This window comes from Malurus melanocephalus, unplaced genomic scaffold, assembly GCF_030028575.1.
Source record: "Malurus melanocephalus ecotype Western Australia unplaced genomic scaffold, MMel_1.1 scaffold_166, whole genome shotgun sequence".
Taxonomy (NCBI): domain Eukaryota; kingdom Metazoa; phylum Chordata; class Aves; order Passeriformes; family Maluridae; genus Malurus; species Malurus melanocephalus.
Genome location: NW_026623398.1, coordinates 723,132 through 742,911, shown reverse-complemented (window position 1 = coordinate 742,911; position 19,780 = coordinate 723,132). Strand labels below are relative to the sequence as shown.

At 36.2% G+C, this 19,780-nt stretch overlaps 1 protein-coding gene across 1 annotated transcript in view; it reads right to left on the bottom strand.

The window, feature by feature from the left end:
- Window positions 1–201: 201 nt before the first annotated feature.
- Window positions 202–19,780, bottom strand: part of FAM83B (family with sequence similarity 83 member B) — a 49,106-nt gene continuing 29,527 nt past the window's right edge. Inside the window, exons 3-5 of the mRNA XM_057372209.1 lie at window positions 14,879–15,043; window positions 7,561–7,685; window positions 202–5,529 (exon numbers count right to left, since the gene is read on the bottom strand). Coding sequence (XP_057228192.1) covers window positions 3,174–5,529; window positions 7,561–7,685; window positions 14,879–15,043 — 2,646 coding nt within the window. The 3' untranslated portion in view covers window positions 202–3,173. The remainder of the gene's footprint in view (window positions 5,530–7,560; window positions 7,686–14,878; window positions 15,044–19,780) is intronic.

Genomic DNA, 19,780 nt, shown 5'->3' with positions numbered 1-19,780 from the left:
GTGTGTGGGGTGTAAACCTTTTAACATGCAAAGCACATTTAGGACACATTGAATGAAACTCATCTCCTTTGAAAGGCGGAAACATCCAGACAAGCTTTGGGAAAACAAAGCTCAAAAATACAAACTCCAACTTTTCCCTCCAGAAATCTGCACAACATTTTACTCTGCTGATGCAAGCTCCCCATTCCGCCCACTCCCCCCCCCCCAGCCCCCTCCAAATTTCCTTTTTATTTTATGGACAACTGGGTTCCCATGCAGACATGAGACAAATCAGGGAATACTGGGTGAGCATTTGAGCATTTTCCCACGAACACAGGTTCCGGAGGGAACAAATGAACACTTGGTCCTTGCTGCACCTGGGTACCTCCCCAGTGTGCTTCCCAACCTTTAAAGCTGTAGCTGTAGGCAGGGCATCAGGCTGCTCTTCCCATGTTGCCAAGCAGAGACTTATTCTTCCAAAGCAGCACGGGGTTTTGTAACATTTCTAAAATAGTGATGTCAGTATATTAAGTGTCTGATCCTACTTCCCCTGCGGTCTGTGGAATTCATTTCAATTAACCTCGGATCAAGCCTTAATGCAGACCACTCCTATGTGGGATCTCTGAGAAGAGATCGAAAAATGAAGAAAAAAAAAAAAGCTAGGTCTACAGAGATTTGTTTGCATTATCAAGTCTAGAGCAGGCTCTTAACTTAATCTTCTGTGCAGGTAAAAAATTGCAGTATGTATCTACAAACATAGACAACTTTGTAAATTAAAATATSTGCCTTCTCAGGACTCTCTGGTAATTTGCTTTGAAAAATACAGTAAAGTATTTCCAAATTGCATCAGTGTAGATCTCCCAAAGTTTATAAAAATATGGCAAGAACTGTCTCTTCAAAACTTGCCCCRAGACCCTTGTTCTCCCTCTCTCATTTCCTTCCCAAATATTGTTCTGYTTACAAGTGTATGTCATAAGAGATCATGAGTACGAAGGAAAACTAAAGATCTTCCTAAAACTAACCCCACCACTTTTTGCAACATCTGCACATAAATTCAGGTACWGCTTTGGACAACTGTCCAACTGGTTACAAATTATTAAGTGTTTTAARAAGTGCTGTATGGCATTGCTGTTGGCTGTGTAGCTGTGGAAATCATTGTACCTATGTTGAAAAAATGCCTGGAGTACCAAGACACTCCTTGTCTTGGGTCTGAACATGTTACCTCTGTTGACATCATAGAATATGTAAGTATGAATGTTTGGGAAAAATACTAACTGTTAACATTTTATCAAGGAATGAACAAAGTTACCAGCACTCATAGAGAAATTTATAAAATCTTTTTGTCATCACAGGCAAGGGAGAGAYCTAAACCTTCAGCAGAGGATTGAGATAAGAACCATATCAGTCTGATAAATAATTAGCATCTTCACAATGAAACAGTTACTGCTATGATGCATGAGCCTAATAAAGTTGCCTGAGAAGGTGCTTGAATAAAAAGCTGACTGYTTCGTGGAAATCACTGAAAGTTAACTACAGTGACCTCATAGGAAACAGAGGAGATTCTCTGAAGTAGATTTCCATWTAAAATCTATTCCCGGGCCACAGGTAGAGAGGACAAATGACCTTCAACTGGTACATGAAATGCCTTTTTGGTATTTCTTTCTAAAGAATTATGCCAAGACCTCCATGGTACACTGCTCCAAAGAACACAGTGGGACCTTTCGATCTAAGAGTGAAGTTGTCTCCTAAAACACTGTCCTGAAACACTAAGACCCTGTAAAAGAATTTTAAGCTTTCAGCAGTGAAATTTCAAAACATTCTGAATTTGAAACAAAACTGTCATGGAATATATTGCAGCTAAATGGTAATAGAGTCTTTCTAAGAACCAAACTCCACACCCAGAGTGGGCTAAACCAGTTGGATGTTCTAGCTGCACACTACAACTGAGAAGTCAATGCCATGCTGCTGCTCAAACACATCATCACACCTGTAATTTTGTAAGCGCTAACCTATTATTGAGAAATTTTTTTTTATGATATAGAGGTTCAGATAAACCAAACATGTCCCTTAGACTGCAGTTAGATGCCTCAATACCTTCACTGAAGTTTAACACTTTCTACTATCACCCTTCCCTGATACTTTCTTTGGCTTATGAATAATGCCTTATTGTTTAATGTGGTGACTTTTAAGAATCTCACTTYTAGCTGCCTAATTCCTCTTGGGCTTGTAATAGTCACCCAGACATAAGGCCATTAAAGCCAGATTTGCAAATAGATCTGTCAACATTTAAAACAGACTGCTGCACATGAAACTCAAAAACTTACCTGAGAAATGGAAGTCCACAGAATTTTTTTTAAACACCAGATAGAAGAAAGTATTAGAAAAGCTTTTCAAACGAAGACATTATAGAATACTGGCATGCTATACAAATGTAATTAACCCATTGAAATTTAAACTAGTTGTAGGTTATGTTCAAGGCACCTTTTTTATAAATARTTTTTTTAAATGTTCATTCTACATTCACACTAGTTAAACCACGTAAACAAGTCTGTGAAAACTCAAATTAAGGTCACTTTCAAATCTGTATGCCAAATACTTCAGGAAAACATCATATTACACAGAAAAGTCAATAAAGTAAGATAGATCCATCTGCTGCCCAAACAGTTCAATAGATGCTATGGGGTAAATTACTAACAGAATGAAACTTAAAAGAGATTTTCAAAAATTAAAGGTAAGTAACATGCAGTGCATTAAGATTTGTGTTTATCATTTGAAAGTGTACATAAATGCTGAAAAAATACAGTTCAATATTCCTAGTGCTATCCTATTTTTAAAGGGCATATCTTTGGAAGTATAGTTTAAAAACATCCCCCATCTTTTTTACCCCATGCTTATTAATCTTACAATCTGCTAGAATGTATTTTCTTCACAAGGAAAATGTATAAAATTAATCTTACAATATCAACACTATAAACAACTTCCTTGAGATATCTTCTGGACATAGAATTTCTGTAAAGATTTAAGTATAACAACTCTGGAACYATTATTTTTAAAAATATGTACATTCATTCCAATGTCCTAGACCCAAGAAGAAATCCAAGTAAGCTCTATAAAAGTTAGCTGAGAGTCTTTGTCCAGTAAAGATTATGTCCAGCTTTGCTAGTCTTGCTATATTTCCATATAAAACAAAAGTTTTACTTGTTTTTGTTTAGGAAGTTCCCAAACTTTTGCATAAATCCTCTCAGCTTATTCTCATTAGGCTGCAATGGGTGGTAAGCAGTTGAGTTGTAGCTGACCATGTGATTACCCCTGCTGTAATTATTCCCTAAGGTCTTGCTTTTGATATCTGGTAGATGTGAAATGCTGTTGGCTGCATTTCCTGYAGGCTGGCTGGCATTTTCTATCTTACAGAACGGCTCAAAGCGACTATAAACACGCCTTTCACTCAAACGAGATCTCAGCTCCTCTTTGTGTTTTGAGCTTGCCAGCTGTGGTGTCATTGAACTTGCTCTTTGAAGAGCAGAAACAGGAGCACTTTCAGAAGTAGCATTTGTGGAGATTTCCTTCACATCTTGATACTGAATCTGCTCTGTATTAAACCTTGGAGTAGATGCATCTCCTGCAGTTTCTATGAACTTACTTTCAAGKGGGCACAACAGAGGACATTTTATATTGCTTTCATCAGATGGAGTTTTTGGAGATTTTGGTGACTTTGGAGACTTTGGAGACTTAGTTGGACTCCCAGTGACATCTTCTTTACTTCTGTTCAAGCTACCTTGAGAATTTGATGATGAATTTCTTTTTCTCCTTGGGGAAGAATCTGTCTTATTTTCAGAAATCTTTGGTTTTTGATTCTCATCTTCAGAAACCAACGTGTCAGAACTACTACACATTCTATAAAAGGCAGGACCTTTGTTTTTTGACAAGTTTTCCTTCTTGTCTGGTGTGAGATTAAGAAGTGACCTCAATTTCTGGGATCCTTTCTTCAGAAAACTTGGGGAACTCTTACTTTCTTTCTTTGATGCGCAATCCTTACTGGACTCCTCCTTGCTAGCTTCAGTGAGAGCTGCCATGGAAATTGCCTTGCTAGCAGTYGGGCTCTTTAGCTCTCCTTTCAGGTCCTTTTCCTCCTGTGGCAAGTGGTTGGTCACACTGTGCAAACTTTTAGCACTTTTCAGCATATCTTCTGGAAGTTTTGGACTAACTGGTTGCTTAAGTCTTTGCCTAGTCAATGTGCTGTAAACATAATTGGATGCATGTTTGTTGGTACCAGGATCTAATATGGACTTGGAATTAAACATGGGAAAACTTCTCCTTTTAAGCGCATTTTCATTTTGAAGGTTCTTCAAATTTTCTGCATGTTTGTCTGTACACAGTGTTGAATACAAATACAGTGATGAGTCGCCAGCTKTATTTGAATTTATATTAGGTTTTGTGTTGTCTGCAGTATGAATTCTGTGGGGGTTTGGAGTATCTGATTTAAGAGGAAAGTTTGTGCCAAGCTCCTCTAAAACACGATCTTTTCCATTCTCCATGCTCGGTGCATGGTTAGATGTCCCTTTAGGYGTTGCACTTCCCTCTGACCCAATTATGGTTGAATTTGAAGAACTTGCACAGCTGCTTACTTCCTGCTGTTCAGGTAAAGTTGGCTGAAACACCAATGACGATCGCAAACGAGAATGAGAATACAGCGCATGAGCTTTAAGATTTTCAGCAGGGTCATAACTGTCATATCTGTCACCTAAGGCTGACCCATTTGACTCCACTGGATAATCTGACTGATCATTCAAATACGACTTTATTCGCCAGTTACGCAGGAATGATTTTGTTGTGTGCTCAAGGGTTGGCATCCTCTGCTGCAGATGGCGGATATGATTGTCTGTCCCATTAAAAGACCTCCGTACAATTGAATTTCTCTCTGCAAGATTCACCTTTGGTCGTGAGAACTGATCAGCAAAACTTTGTTGGGGCACATTGTAGTTATTTGCATATCCTCCTCGTAATGAAGACACAATACTAAGGCTATCAGAYGACATTTTCCAAGTGTTTGACAGATTGTTGGCTCTGTTAATAGCTCTGTTGAGCAGYAGGTAAGGTGTCCTTTCTGGCTTCTCCCCAGCATAACTATGTCTCTTCCAGTGCTCATTTTTTTCACTAGGTTGATACTGCTGGATTGGATTTTGAACATTAAAACCTGGATTAAATGGTTGCTTATTATAGCCTTGATTTCTCAAGCCATATTTTTCTATTTCATTTACTGCGTATCTTCCACGAGKATTCCAAACAGGATCTATCTTGAGAACCTTGTCTTGCCGACCAAAAAGGTTTCTCTGGCTGGAAACTGAAGCCAAGGAAGACACGGAGTGTTGGTACGTATCATTGTCCCAGAGTGTCTTGCGACTGTTTACCCGCACTAATTCTGGGGCAAACGAGCTAGGAACAGCAGAACGGGCATACAGAGTCCTGAACTCTTCATCAAAGGATTCAACAAGCTGTCCTGTGATAACTTGAACCATACTGAGGTTGGTTTTTTCAAATGACCACATAAAGCTGAAAGAAGAACAAATGGTCATTAGATACAGTTCTTTTGAGCGAAAGTATTACAGTAGTTCTTCTGGATAAAAAAGCTTTCTCACAAACCTTGAGTTTGTAAAAATACTTTCTAGATAAGTAAGTTGTGGGTGTGATTCATGTAATTTGGACTCAGAAGGTCTAATCTAATACCAGTTAAACTCAGCTGGAGATTTTCCACTGATTTCAGTGGGAGTGGGAATGAGACTATAACAACTATTATTACTGCCCTTATAAAAAAGTATTCCAAAAAGGTATTCACAAACGTACAAGAGGAAAATTCAAATACCTAATGGAACGAAATCCCCTCTACAAAGACTATGACAGGACTAACTGTGCCCACTGTATTTATTCTTCAGTGAGAGAATCTTACTCTGTGATTATGTTGTGAAAAAAAATACATTTGAAATAACAATCTTGAATGTACTTCATTCTAAACAGTATCAAAAAGATGCAGCTCAGAATTTTAAAAATGTTTACAGTTTCTATTATGCACACTGGATTGGATATGAAAATTTCATTTAATTGCAATGATAATGTTTTGGTGAAGAAAATTTTTCTCTTTTCTGCTCTAAAAGACTGAATACATGCTCAAAGCTAAGTAGCTGCAATTATTTTCAGYTACAAAATGAGATAAATTAACATGTACATTAAAGATGCTGCAACAAGACTAACACSATGGTGTGTAAAGCACACAATTTGTAGATTACAACCAAGCAAAAATCTGTTTTGAAATCCTATTTTCATGAAAAAAGTAAAAAAGTTACAGCAATGAATTTATTTTATTTGTATTTTTCTTCTAGATGTTAGAAAAAGGTTTGCTTTGTTCACAAAAATAGCTGGCTGATGAAGGTTTTTTTTTGCTGTTTTTGTATTTTTCAGGAAGTTATAGTGTATTGAGATYAAATCAAGTGTGCTGTGTTTTTTTCTATTAATTCTCACAATTAAGAACAACATATAATATTTGACAAAAACCTTGGAATTTGAGCTCAGTGACAGAGTTCAGAAAGACTTGTCTTTCCCATTGCAAATCACCAGATTCTCTTGCAAAGAAAGCTTGATTTCTCCAGAAATTGATGATTCTTGCCCCTGTGGTGCAAGGTGTTCAAACAGTGTTGTTTTTCAAAATGGAATGAGAAAACCTATCACATTCTCCCAGACCGTAACACTGTGTGTAGATGTCAAAGCATGCAGACTCTCCCTGCAGGCTCTGACCCTGATTCATTTATGGACTTGTCACTTACCTCAGYACCATTTATACATGTCAGTCTGAATTTGGGGCTGTCTGAGTCTTGGAGGAAATAAAAAGTCAGATTTTCAAAAGCTTACAGGGTTGGAAATCTATGAAAGGCAGTAGCTGTGAATCTGGCACCCAGGCACTACGTTGCCAGAAAGTAGCTCAGTAGTAGGGCAAAGGAGAAAAGTGCAGCATGAAAAGAAGGAAAATATTTAATAATGTGTGAGTTAAGACTGTCTCTGCTTTAACTTAGGTTTTTTCCAGCCTATGTTTTGCACACATACACTGGAAATAAAAMGTAGACTAAAGAAACTTAGCAAAACAGAGAGATACTTGGGCAATTCTGAATTTTGACCATCATATACTAGCGAGCCACAGAACAAATCTCTAATATTAGCTTTAGAWAATTATTACATGGAGAAACTATCCAAGACAGTTTATGCAGTAATTTTGACAGCCTTTTCTGGAGTAAATGTTAAACAAGACAATTCAGACAATATSAGACAAATAAGGATTTTTCTCTTTTTAGCAACTCTGCAGCTGTAGCAAAACCTACATCCTTTATTTTTTATTTTTGAAAAATGAACAGAGGAYCTCTTTAGATCAGTTAGTAGTAAGTATCTATGAAAACTGGTTAAATTACAGAAAAGATAATAAAATATACCTGTGCACTTCCCTGGAAGAATTTTCACAACTAGAAAACMCCCAAATTTGATATAGCAGCAGTACTGAGATGACAGGTTTGCTACAGACACTTCAGTCATTGATCTTACCTGTAAGAACCATATATCACTTTCTTACAGTCAACAAGAATAAATTTTTGTTCCATTTTTCCATGGAATTTTGCTCCTGTTTTAGAATAGTAATCTTGTCCTTTCACTGTGCGCACCCTCATATTCTGAAAAAGACAATCAAAATACTTTAATTGGTCTACTATAGGCCWTGTTTAGCATCCAGAGGGCTAAAATTCAAAGAAACAGTAGGAGAAAAATTACATTACTGCATATTATTAAGGTCTTCAGGGAATGGAAAACTGATCAAACTTGCTGCCTAGGGATGCCAGTTACAGTTTTGTCATCAAGACTGATGAGATTCCCTAGGCCAAAGAAAATGAAATTCCACTTTTCCATTGCCACCACTTCAGAAATGAGGTTCTGGTATAAGATGTCTTCAATAAGGGGAAAAAGTTTTGTATGTAAAAAAAAAAATTCTTTCCATCATCTGATGCACATGTTTGTAAGATTTYCAAGTATCTCAACTAATCATAGAACACTTAAAGGAGCCAGGATCACTTTTATTTTAATTGAAGAAGGCTGCTGCATCTACAAATACATATTCTCCACTCTGAGGTGATCCACTGAATGATACCACTTAGCACCAGAATCCCTTGYAGTTTTACCACAGTAAGATTTTTGTATCAGTTTTGCATCACAGGATGAATCACATTTTTAAATTCAGAGATGCTAACAAAACGTRCATAGGTAGCATGAACTCAGAGAAGTAGTTAATTTTGAATTCTATTAAGCTTTATGTTTTATTCATGCAAACTCAGTAAATGGCACTTGTGAAATTTTCCATGCTGGATCTCAAAAATAAGGCCAATTTTTATCCCAGACTACTGATGAAACTRATTCAGCCAAGTCAGTGTCTTGTATTTTTTCTCTCCTACTCTCACTTGTTTTTTTTAAACCCATAGAAATGAAAAATTTGGAAGAAGTTGTTACAATAGCTTATGGACTGTACTMATAATAATTTTCAAAAAGTTCTTATGGAGATGTAGAAAAAAATGCATTTAACAGAAATTGTTACATAAAAGGTGTTTACTTAAAGAAAAACTAAAATTTACATTTGATATAAATCAAYGTACAAGTATCTATCTCATGCAACTGTGAGACACAAAATGCTTCACAAGACATAAAAGTAGCTTGGAATATGGCTGTGAATGATCACGATATTTACAGTAGTTTCTAGTCTTGGAATAGTTTTTCTAGCAACTCTAATTTCTGGTAATTTACAAGTATTCTAGTGGCAGTAAAATCCATAATTTAGCATTGGCAGTAAAAAACAAGAATCTGTAKGATGATTACATACTCTGCACATATGGAAATGATGGAATGTAAGGCCTGTGAATAGAGAATAATGCCTTGCTTCACAGGACTGCCACAAGGACAGGCTGCAAATCACAGCACACGAGCTCTGTAAAGAGTAGCTATAGCCAGAAGGGCTGATCATGAGGCAAAWGGAAAAGTTATGTACATGGTAAATTCAGCAAAATCAGGAGAATGAAATAAATAGAAAAGGATGGGATGGGATAAGACTATTTCAGATGGAAAGAATGCACAAGGATTATTGAGTCCAACTATCTGACAAATTCAGGGCTGTCTAGAAGTTAAATGAAATTATTAAAAGCATTGTCCAAATGTCTCAAACCCTGACAGGCTTGGAGCACTGACCACTTCCCTAGGAAGTCGGTTCCAGCGTTTGACAACTCCCTCAGTAAAGAAATGCTTCCTGATGTTCATCTAAACCTCCTGTGGTGCAGCTGTGAAACATCCCCATGTGTCCTGTCACTGCACACYACGGGGAACAGAAAGCATCTTCTTCACTTCCCATCCTCASGAARCTGTAGCGATGTTTAGACTTACAAATTAATTTGAAATTCCAGTCTATAAAGTATGATTGAGTTTGCAGTACAGTGACATAAGCCTTCATTATCTATGGGAGCACTTGTACATTTACCTAAGACATATGAAGTTCCAGTAAACAGAGGTTGTAATAGTCTTAAAGATAATGTCTACTACAATCCAATTAACTTTATCTTTTTCCAAACAGAAATTTMAAAAAAATAGGAGAAAATATCCATGAAACAAAAGCACATTTCCAAATAACACAAGCTTTCTAAATCAGTGTACATTTCAGTGTTGGTATCGTAAAAATTCTATCAAATGAGAAAACAAACCATAGAAGCAAGAGGTACACTTAAAAGCTGTTGAGTTGGCAAAATATGGTTWAACTCAAGCTATCCAAATATGTGAAATTTCATTCACTGTTAGGTGAATTTCTACTTAGCATTTTTGTCAAGCTGTGTTTCACAAATTCAGTTCAGTTAAAATGCACAAGAAAGCATTTAAAAATCACTTTTGTTTGTGAGCTAAATGTCTAGCGAATGTGCTAAAAACAAAACAGAAGTTTTTTATTAGATAACTAAAAGAAGTAGAAGTGTCTAGAAGTGCTGTAAAATTTTAAAAGGTAAAAAATTTAAAAGTGAAAATACAGGTGGATGCTTAGGTCTGTTTTCAGAAACAGCGACAAAAGAATTAGCAACAACCCAATTTGCATTACCGAATGCCAGGTTAACATAAATTTGCATCTCTAACTGCTAATCACTTTTGCCAACCTAATAAGYTTTCTGCATTCCTATTAGAAGTTTTCTTACCGATGAAAGTCATTTTTTGTGCTTTTCCAAAGTGATTTTGTTGAACTTTGAACTAGCCCACTGAAGAAAGCAATTTTTTTCTCCAGCAGCTATTCAAGAGTTACCTAATTATATGAAAAGCTTTGATTTGAAAGACAAACACTATAGTAATTCCTGAAAAAGAAGAAAAGAAAATAATGGAATTTACCCATTCTAAAGATAACCAAAATAGTAACCCCTAATTTTAAATAAAATTTTTATGCATTAATAATGAAATTTGCATTTACTTTGATGACTGTTCTATCAAGTTCATAATTATATTTGTATTTCAGACTTACATTCAATTATATTTAATCTTATTTATGTAATTATAATTTGAAAAAGGTAACTTGAGAGCAGCTTATACATTTTCAAGCAGCCATAACAAGTAATGCTGGCCTAAAGACATGCCATTTGAACATGAGATAAGGTCTGATCAGAATTGGAAAGGATATTACTTGGAATCGATGCTGGAGGCACAACCAAGGCTAATGGCTTGCAAATTACCATACAGTACACAAAAAAAAAAAGCTTTGCCTTATGTTGAAATATAACTTTAAGTAAGCACACGTAAAAAAGGAATAAAATTATTTACACTACATTACTGTGKTTTTTTTTTTAAAAAAAAAAWTGTAGTCACTGCTTCCTCTGTTATCCTTTTTGTTTTCCTTCTCTTCAGTATTTTTCCTTCTGCAGCTTTTCCATCCGGATTCCTCAATCCTGCACTCTTTCCTTCCCTTGGTAAGTCATTCATTACCACATGGGAACATGACATGTGCCAGAGATCGTGCTCACCTTTCTCACACAGCACTTCCTTTTCCTGCACAGTTTATTCTGCACTCTTCATCAGCTTCAAACCCTCTAATTAAGGTTCCAGAAATGCACACTTTTAATAACCACCCAAAATACAAACCATATTTGAGGATATACAGTAACAATGCATTCCACTTGGGATTAGAAGCAGTAAGCATATGCATCCTGAATTACAAGCCCCATTTGGTACAAATGCTGGGCTCCTGCTTGGTTTCATCCTCAGGCGATAGGACTCTCCTCCTAGCATCAGTGTGCCACTCATTCTTGTGGGTAAAGCAATCATTCATTTATGAATGGAGGGTTCTGAAGCCAAACAGAGGATCTTCTCTCTTGTCCAAGAGGAGTTTATAGGACACYCAGAAACATTTAAAACAACCAGTGGCTGCAGTTTAAGGACAGCCATCAGGGCTATCCAGTTAAATGACACCCAATGATGAACAGGAAACAAGCTCTAACCTCTTTTTATGTACAGCTCTACACTTTCATTCCAGAGGCAGCCACATAACCATGATTTAAAATTCTGAAGTATAATTCACCACTACACATTTATTTTCATTAGTAAAAATACTCCAGTATGATAGGTAAGTACAGTGAGTATATTGGTCTCAAACATTTCATTTCAGTGTTTTGCATGCCCTGTACTTGCTGTCAAGAATATTCACAAGTAAGAAAATTGATGTCTGCCTAATATTTAGCCTAAGAGTTTTAAAGGAAGAATAGTCACATTTCTCATATTGTTCCTCATTACTAATATTATTTATTATCCTTGGCCTCTCTTCTCTAGTAAGATAAAATAGGTCATAGAAACATAGAATAGGAAGGGACCTCAAGGATTATCTGAACCAACCTGTCTTAGCAAAAGCACAGCTTAGTCAAGATCCCCCAACACCTGTCCACTTGAGTCTTAAAAGTGCCCGGTGTTGAGGAAACCACCACTGTCGTGGGGAAATTATTTCAATGGCTGATTTCTCTCATTGTGACAGAATTTCCTCCRGGAAATTTCCTCTTGGAACCTCTCCAGGAGTTCCCAATACCCTTCATCCTTTCTATGTGACTCCTTGTAAAAAAGGAGTCTCCATCCTCTTTGTAGCCTCCCTTTCCATAGCAGAGCACAGTGATAARGTCTCCTCAAACCTGAAAAAACTCAATTCTCTCAGTCTTTCTTCAGTGGTTCTATTTTCTATGTCTTGCAATTCATTAAAAATAGTGAGGGAATTATCAGGTAATAAACAGCTCCTGCCAAACTACTTTCAATATCCTCCTGTAGCAAAATGATTCTTCATTATTAAGAGAGCAGTATAAAAGAGGTTTCTCCAGAACATAGAACCTCCACCACATCTCACTCATATAAAAAAACCACAAAGATCTGTGTCAGATCTTTGTCAGGAGCTTGGTTGACTTCTTGGGCATTAAATAACATTGCYTACAACATTGGTTTTTCATTTCTAATCCAAAATGCATTGAGCATTCTGGTGGCTCTGGGGATTGCTGTCTTGCTGCTGCATCCTCAGTGCAAATCTGTTGAACAGTTTGCTGAAGCAAAAAAAAAAGTCCAAAAAATTACCTATTAGTTTCTGAAAAATCACCTGAGAAAAAAATGCTTGAATCTGTAACAACTCTTCATCTTTCTATGCAAAGGAATTGCAGACCAAACAAGTCAGACCAGTGAAAAAGTTAATCAAAAGATGCTTAGGTAGAGAAGAGGAAAAAAAAAAAACAACAAAACAAAAAAACTCCACATTAATTACTGAGGAGAAATGTAGAACAGTCAGAAAACTAATGAAACTGGAAAAGAGAAATGGGAAAGTATAGGTAATGAATTATTTGAGCTCCACTGACGGATGTGATGTCAAGATGAACATAAAGTCAAAAAAAACCCACATGAAAAGTTGCTGYAGAAAAGACTAAAACCAGTCCTAGTAACCCCCTGATTTCATAATTTCCTATATGGAATTCACAAAATAATGAGAATATAAGTTCCATCCATTTTTTCAGTTATATGCCTCAATAAAGAAGGAAACATGCCCTGATTTGGAGTCAGACTACAGATAAGAAAAAACTGTCTGCATAGATATTTAATGAAGATAAATGAACAAAATCCTCTTTCTTTTCCATACAGAACACTAAGTTGTAAATCCGAATTTAAAAATACAGTTTCATTCATCACTGCRTCTCATTTTTTTACTGATTCAAAGGGAGAGAAAAAGAGACAGAGATATTGAGCCTGAAAAGCTTTTACTCCAACAAGAACCAAATCATGCCAGAGAATAACAAGACCAATGCTGCTGGTGGGTGCTACATTTCAGGAAAAGAAACAGACCCACAGAACTCTGTTCTCTTCTGGCCTCCACTGAACAGAAGGGCAAGACCAGGAGCCAAGAGTACAAAAAGTAGATGTTTATTTCTTTTCCGAAATTTGAGTGACAAGAAAAAGGGAAAGGGAGAAGACATCTTCAAAATACTGGCTGTGCTTTCATAGTCACCTGCATTTCCCTTTTATTCTCTGAAAAGGCACAGGAGTTACTGCAGGAGCAGTAAACTGCTATTCTCAGAGCAAGTCACTGGGAGTAGCCCTTGCATGAGAAGAYCATTAATTTGAACAGCTTTATTACAAGGTAAGATAGAAACTCAGCACACAACAGGATTACTGCTTAGCTCTTCGGCATATTTTTTTTTTTTCTTTTCTGATGAAACTCAGAGTATTCTAAGTTAACCTTGCAGACCAAAGATGTTTTTTATTTTTCCCACCAAAAACCAGAAACAAATAAAACATAATGTCACTGAAGAGGCCAAGTGCAAACTTCTCCAATGCACACTAATCCATGCAAAATCCACTCTAATCTATGTATATGAATTCTTTCAACCACAGTAAAAATACCTAGAGGTCTATAAAACTGCATTAAAAAGACAACCTTGAATCCACTCAAAAGAAGGTAAGTTTTTGAAACAGCTGGAATTGCATGGGAATAAWTTGAAAATGTATATGGCATTTTTGAGACATCACTTGAAATGCATGGTTCTAATTTCTTTTATTTGGGAAGGAAAWAATTAATTCCATATATAGGCATAGACCATTTCCTGCAACCTCTGTGGCACAATTAACCCATGTGACCAGCAAATGGTGGTATCTCAAGTTTCAGAGTAGGGAATATTGCCAAATCTAGAAGTATTTATGAAGTATTTATGAAGCATTTACGTCAGTTCAGTGCAGCTTGTGGTTTATATTCTAATCCCTAATAAACATTAGGGCAGCGCAGGACATCTTGTGCAAATGTAAATTGTAGTCATCTTGTTATCTCTCTTACATGATAAAATTACATATTTAATATCTAAAAGTAACACTCTCTAGGACATGAAGCACACACATGATAATATGGATTTCCAGGAAAACACTAATAAAATAAAATATTGAGTCTCTTAAAGTATTTTAATGCATAACATTAAAAAAGATCATAAAATGAAGTACACAACYTATTAATTCATCTAAGTTTTATTACTTTATTTGCAGGCCACTATAAGAGAAAGGAAAAAAAAAAGCTTAAGTGTCCAAAAATGCACTATTCCTAAATACACCATAATGGAAAATTATTTTATAAATAATATACGAAAATGATGCCATCCAATCAAATACTCTTGTTTTGACATTTGTAAAAGGTGCTTAAAAAATCTGTAGAGCAAGTTCTGCTGAGCATTTACRTATTTACACCTGATTGTTAATTTGAAAAAATTATTATTTGATAATTACTTTTTCAATACTAATCACTTTTCAGTGGGCTGTGGAATAAGTAGTGAATGCTCATGCAAAGGAAGACAGGATGCCTTACCCTGAGCCTCTGAACTTGACAGCCTTGTTTCTCTGTCATCTTCAGAAAGTGACTGAAGTTTGACTCATCAAGCAGGATATATACTGCGATCCCTCTAGTAGATGCCTCCACGATTTCTCTGAAAATATCCACATCTGTAAACATATCCATAACRATGGCAATGACCTGAATCAAACAGAAAAGACACAAATTATTGTATTGTATAAACTCATATACAGAACTCTTCACTGAAGCCTGCACTGAGCAGCCAATACATTAATATTTTTTATGCATTAAAAAGTTTTCTTTTCCATGTTGTTCCACTTAACCTGAAAGGCTTCTGAAGACCACTGCATCCTCTTTTTAAGAAATCAAGTGATTGCTTGTGTGACATTTGTCACGTGTACCAAAGTCTGGCAAAACATTGTGTTGTGAGTTGTCCTGGTTTTGCCTGGAATTGAGATAATTTTGTTCCTAGTAGATGGCACTGTGCTGTGGTTCAGATTGAGTGTAAGAATAWTGTTAATAGCAAATGGATGTGATTCTTGCTAAGCAGTGGTTACCCCAAGTGAAGAACTTTTGAGTGTTCCATGCTATGCCAGCAAGCAGGTGACCAAGAAGCCAGAAGGGAGCTGATCCAAAGTGGCCAAAGGGATATTTCATACTGCAGAATGTCATGGTCAGTGTATAAACTGAGGAGAGCTGGCTGGGAGGGGCCAGTTGCTGCTCAGGGACTGTCTGGGCATTGTCAGTGAGTAGTGAATAACCRTAATGTGTATCATTTGTTTTCTTGGGTTTCACATCTCTCTCTCTTTCTCTCTCCTTTTACTTATTGTTATAATTATAACAATAAAAAGTTATAAATTAATAAAAGTTTCACTTGTGACAAACATGCATTTAAATCACTAGAAATATAAATGAGAAATGYATTACATAAAATAAAAGTAAAATAAGAATGAAAACAATTAGAAAAGGTAGAAAGATAGCTCCTGAAGTGGTAAAAAGTAAAGAACTTGACATCTTCATTACATGTCACCTGGCAATAAACAGAATCTTTACAAATCCACCAGTCAGAGAGGAACTGAATAGCATCAAAGAATTCAAATCTTCCAAAAATCTTAGGTAAAGTGCCAAGGCACTACCTCATTTTCTTATTGACTTTTTGAAATTAAAACCTAAATGTGGTTTGGGTTTTTTTTTTTTTCAGTACAGAATATATATTTTTTTTATCTAAGACTGAAAACATAAATGCTTATCTTGACTCCAAGGACCTCATCACTTTCAGACTGCATCTTCTGCTCGGTCTTGCTCCTGCGGTACACAATGTTAACTGAACATGGCAACCCTATTTATGCATCTGTCCTGTTTCACTTGCATCTGAGAAAAAAACTGTCAAGACAGATCAAGGATGGTRGGTAAAAAGACCAAAAAATAATGTGTTCTTAAATAATCTGTTCCATTACCTGTGTCCCCCTCCCTCTGAACTTCCTAATTTCTTTCTAGCCTTTCCTTCTCTTCAGAAATGGATGCTCATTGTATCTTAGGATCTATTTGAATGTAGGAGAAAAATCCGGAATGGATTCACTAGCATACACTGATATGAAAACATGAAATATTCAAAACCCAGAGCCCCCAAAAATCATTCTAATGCTTTCCCATGGCAGATATCTAAGATACTCACATTTGCAGCATTTTGTGGTTGCACAGACCACTAAACTGGAAAGATGCAGAAAAAAMCCCCACAAAATTGAGTAATGAAAACTAAAACCCAACAGTGACTAGAATGGCCATATCTATCTTTATGAAGAGGAAGGTAGAGAAATAAACACATAAACAAGCAAGTTAGTAAGTTGGTAAAATAAGAAGGATGCCTGTGCACTATTGTGCAGATATTTCACTTGGGTAGGCACAGGGACCCTCTCTGTCTTCACTAGCAAAATTSTTTTTAAACCACTTAGCTTATTAAATCTGGAGTAATTCTGCAAAGCATCAAGTTCTCTTGCAAGAAAATGTAGGTTTCACTTCCAGAGTTGGAATTAGGATTGTATTTTGAAACCTGAAGGTTGTGCTGTCTGATAAATCCTTACTAGAATTTAAATACACACACACAAAGCTACAGTCATGAYCTGACAACCATCTGGGCATCCCTTTGTGATTCCCTACAAACCAGAAATGGCTCGTGTTGAACATYCTCATTAGGCTGCCCATTTACTCTTAACAACTCTCTATTGATCTATTAAACACAAACATAATTGGGCTCAGTTGCTGGAGGACAGTGCCAAATCTGAACAATGCATATGACATACATATGATACACACAATATGTAAATGTCATTAACAGTAATAAGGTCAYTTCTGCATACTGATTTCCATAAACCAAACTAGATGTTTGACCATAAACTACAGATTTTGATTCAGAAAGAGTGGATTCCATGAATGTCATGGAACATTYTGGCCTTTAAATATATTAAACTTGCTTTTATTTTCCTTTTAATAGGAATGTGTGTACATTTCCCCAGTTTTCCTACTTTGCAGTAGAAGGGAGTGTTGCACTTGGGAAAAGACAAAGCAAATATRGTATTCAGATTCCCAAGTTTTGATTAATTAAGGAGAACAAGATTAGGAAATTACTTCAATGAGGTATTCTATAATGTGTACCTACCTTTAATTAAAGCTACAACAACAGCTGCAGGATTAGTTGCTCGCTGCATTACTTTGGAAGAAAATATTTCACTATTGTGCTTTTATATTTGTTTTTGCAATTGCAGAGCTAATTTCCACCCTGGTACTTGCAAGAAGAACATAGCAATGAATTCCAGCAAGGAAGAAAAACAGACAGAATTCAAACCACAGAAAATAGATCAGAAAGTTGCCTATTTCATAAATTCGGTTTCTTTTGGGCATGACAATACTATCCTGAGTCAAGAAAATCTCCCCAAGGCAGAAAGCTTTAATAACATACAGGAGGCTTCCTTACACAATGCCATTTTCTTTCCAAAGCATATCTGCTTTCCACAATGCAAAGGTCTTTATAAAAGCACCCACTCATGGTTTTGAAGCAAATATAATGGTCATCCAACCATTCCATGGAAACTGGATGGGTACAGTAGTTTTTTGATAAAAGCACTAGAATTCTTAGATAACTTTCCAAATCTTGGCAAACCGATTATCACCCTGACCAAATATGACCCTCATTTGGGAATAATTAAGCATTTTACACTTTCAGGGAGGAGAAAACACTTGGCAGACACTTGCTGTACATAATGTCACGTAAGATTGAAATGATGCATAGCAAGATGGAACTACCACCACCTGGGTGGGTATTAGATGAAGAGCACATTTCAGTAATCAACTAAAAGTGAAGACCAGAAAACAGTTTTAATCCTAGTTCTCTTCACCAAAAATATATTTAAATAATCTTTGTCACTCTTATCTTTATCTTATCTACAAACTGTTGGGTTTTTTTAAAGCAATGAATATTTTTAAGACTAAAATTTGCTTTCAACRACATCCTCACAGGAGAGTATCTGCTGAAGTCAGTAAGCACAAAATTACTCCTAATAAAGCTGACAGTATTTTCACCTTAACTCATGGCAGTAGTAGARTCATATGCTATTATTCTTCCTACTGTCTTGCCACTAAGACTATGGTTTGCAACAGAAAAGTAAAGGTATGCACACTGCCTTGGCAYTTAAAAAACATCTAAGTAGTATAGACAGGAAAGTATAATTTTATTGAATAGCACTATTTTTATGCATATATTCTAAACTATACTTTTCAGGAAGGTGATTTATTTATTTTGAACATTAGCAAGGAAAGTACCATTTTAAAGCTCATTATCTCTAAACTATTATCACTTTAATAGAGAGTTCTTTTCATTCTTTCAAAGTTAATAATTTCTAAGTTCAGTAAAGGACAGGCTCCTAYACAAAGTACCAGTGACAAGGTTCATGAGAGGCACAAGCACATTTGTTTTGATGGTTAAAACAAACAGSTACAGCTCAAATATCCTGAATATTCTTGATAAAGAGGAAAGAAAGTACACAGTAACATGACAATACAGAGGGTATTATGACACTCTAAATGGATGTCATTTCTGTCATATCTGTTATGTTACAGGGTAAGTTATTGCCAGTTTGGGCCCATTCATGTGCATTGTACTTGCTTAGATGGTTCATAGCTTCAGAAAATAACTCATTTCAGAGTAAGCTGTTATCTAGAAGGAAGTTGCCAATCCCAACAGTTACACTCATCACTAAACATCTCTTGAGCTCATGCAGGTGAGGGCCACCAAGAGGGCACTTGCCATGTGCCAAGTACATGAAGGAGCTGGATTGTTCAGTCTGGAGCAAAGATGGCTTCAGGGAATCTTACAGCAGTTCCCAGTACTTTACAGGGAAGTTCTGAAGGAGACAAAGACAGGTTCTTCACAGAGGTGGCAGAACAAAAGACARTGGTCAAATCGAAACAAGAACAGCTCCAACTGGATACAGGGAAACCCTCTCATTTCCACATGGACAAGAAAACAGAGACTATAAATACAGAATGATGAGAAATAAAGGAGTTTTTCTGCTTTACTTCCCCCATTTTGGTAAGAAAAAAATAAGTGGATTTTAATCTTCATATGAGTTCTAGGACATCAAAATCAACCTTTCAAYGGGTGTGCACTGAAATCCAGGCATAAATGTAATGAACCATCTTTACTGCTAGTGCTCAGTAAGTCTATTTTGTGAACYCCTGACAGTTTCATTATCTCAGCGTTACCACTTCTTGCACAAATACAAATGAATTATGATTCTCCAAGTTATATATCACAGTGTATGTCATTTAACTACTCCTTTGCATAAACAGTAAAACTRCAGGAATCCTCTACTAAAAGTGCTTCCTTAGGGCAGGCTTTAMTAGAGACACCCACCAATATCA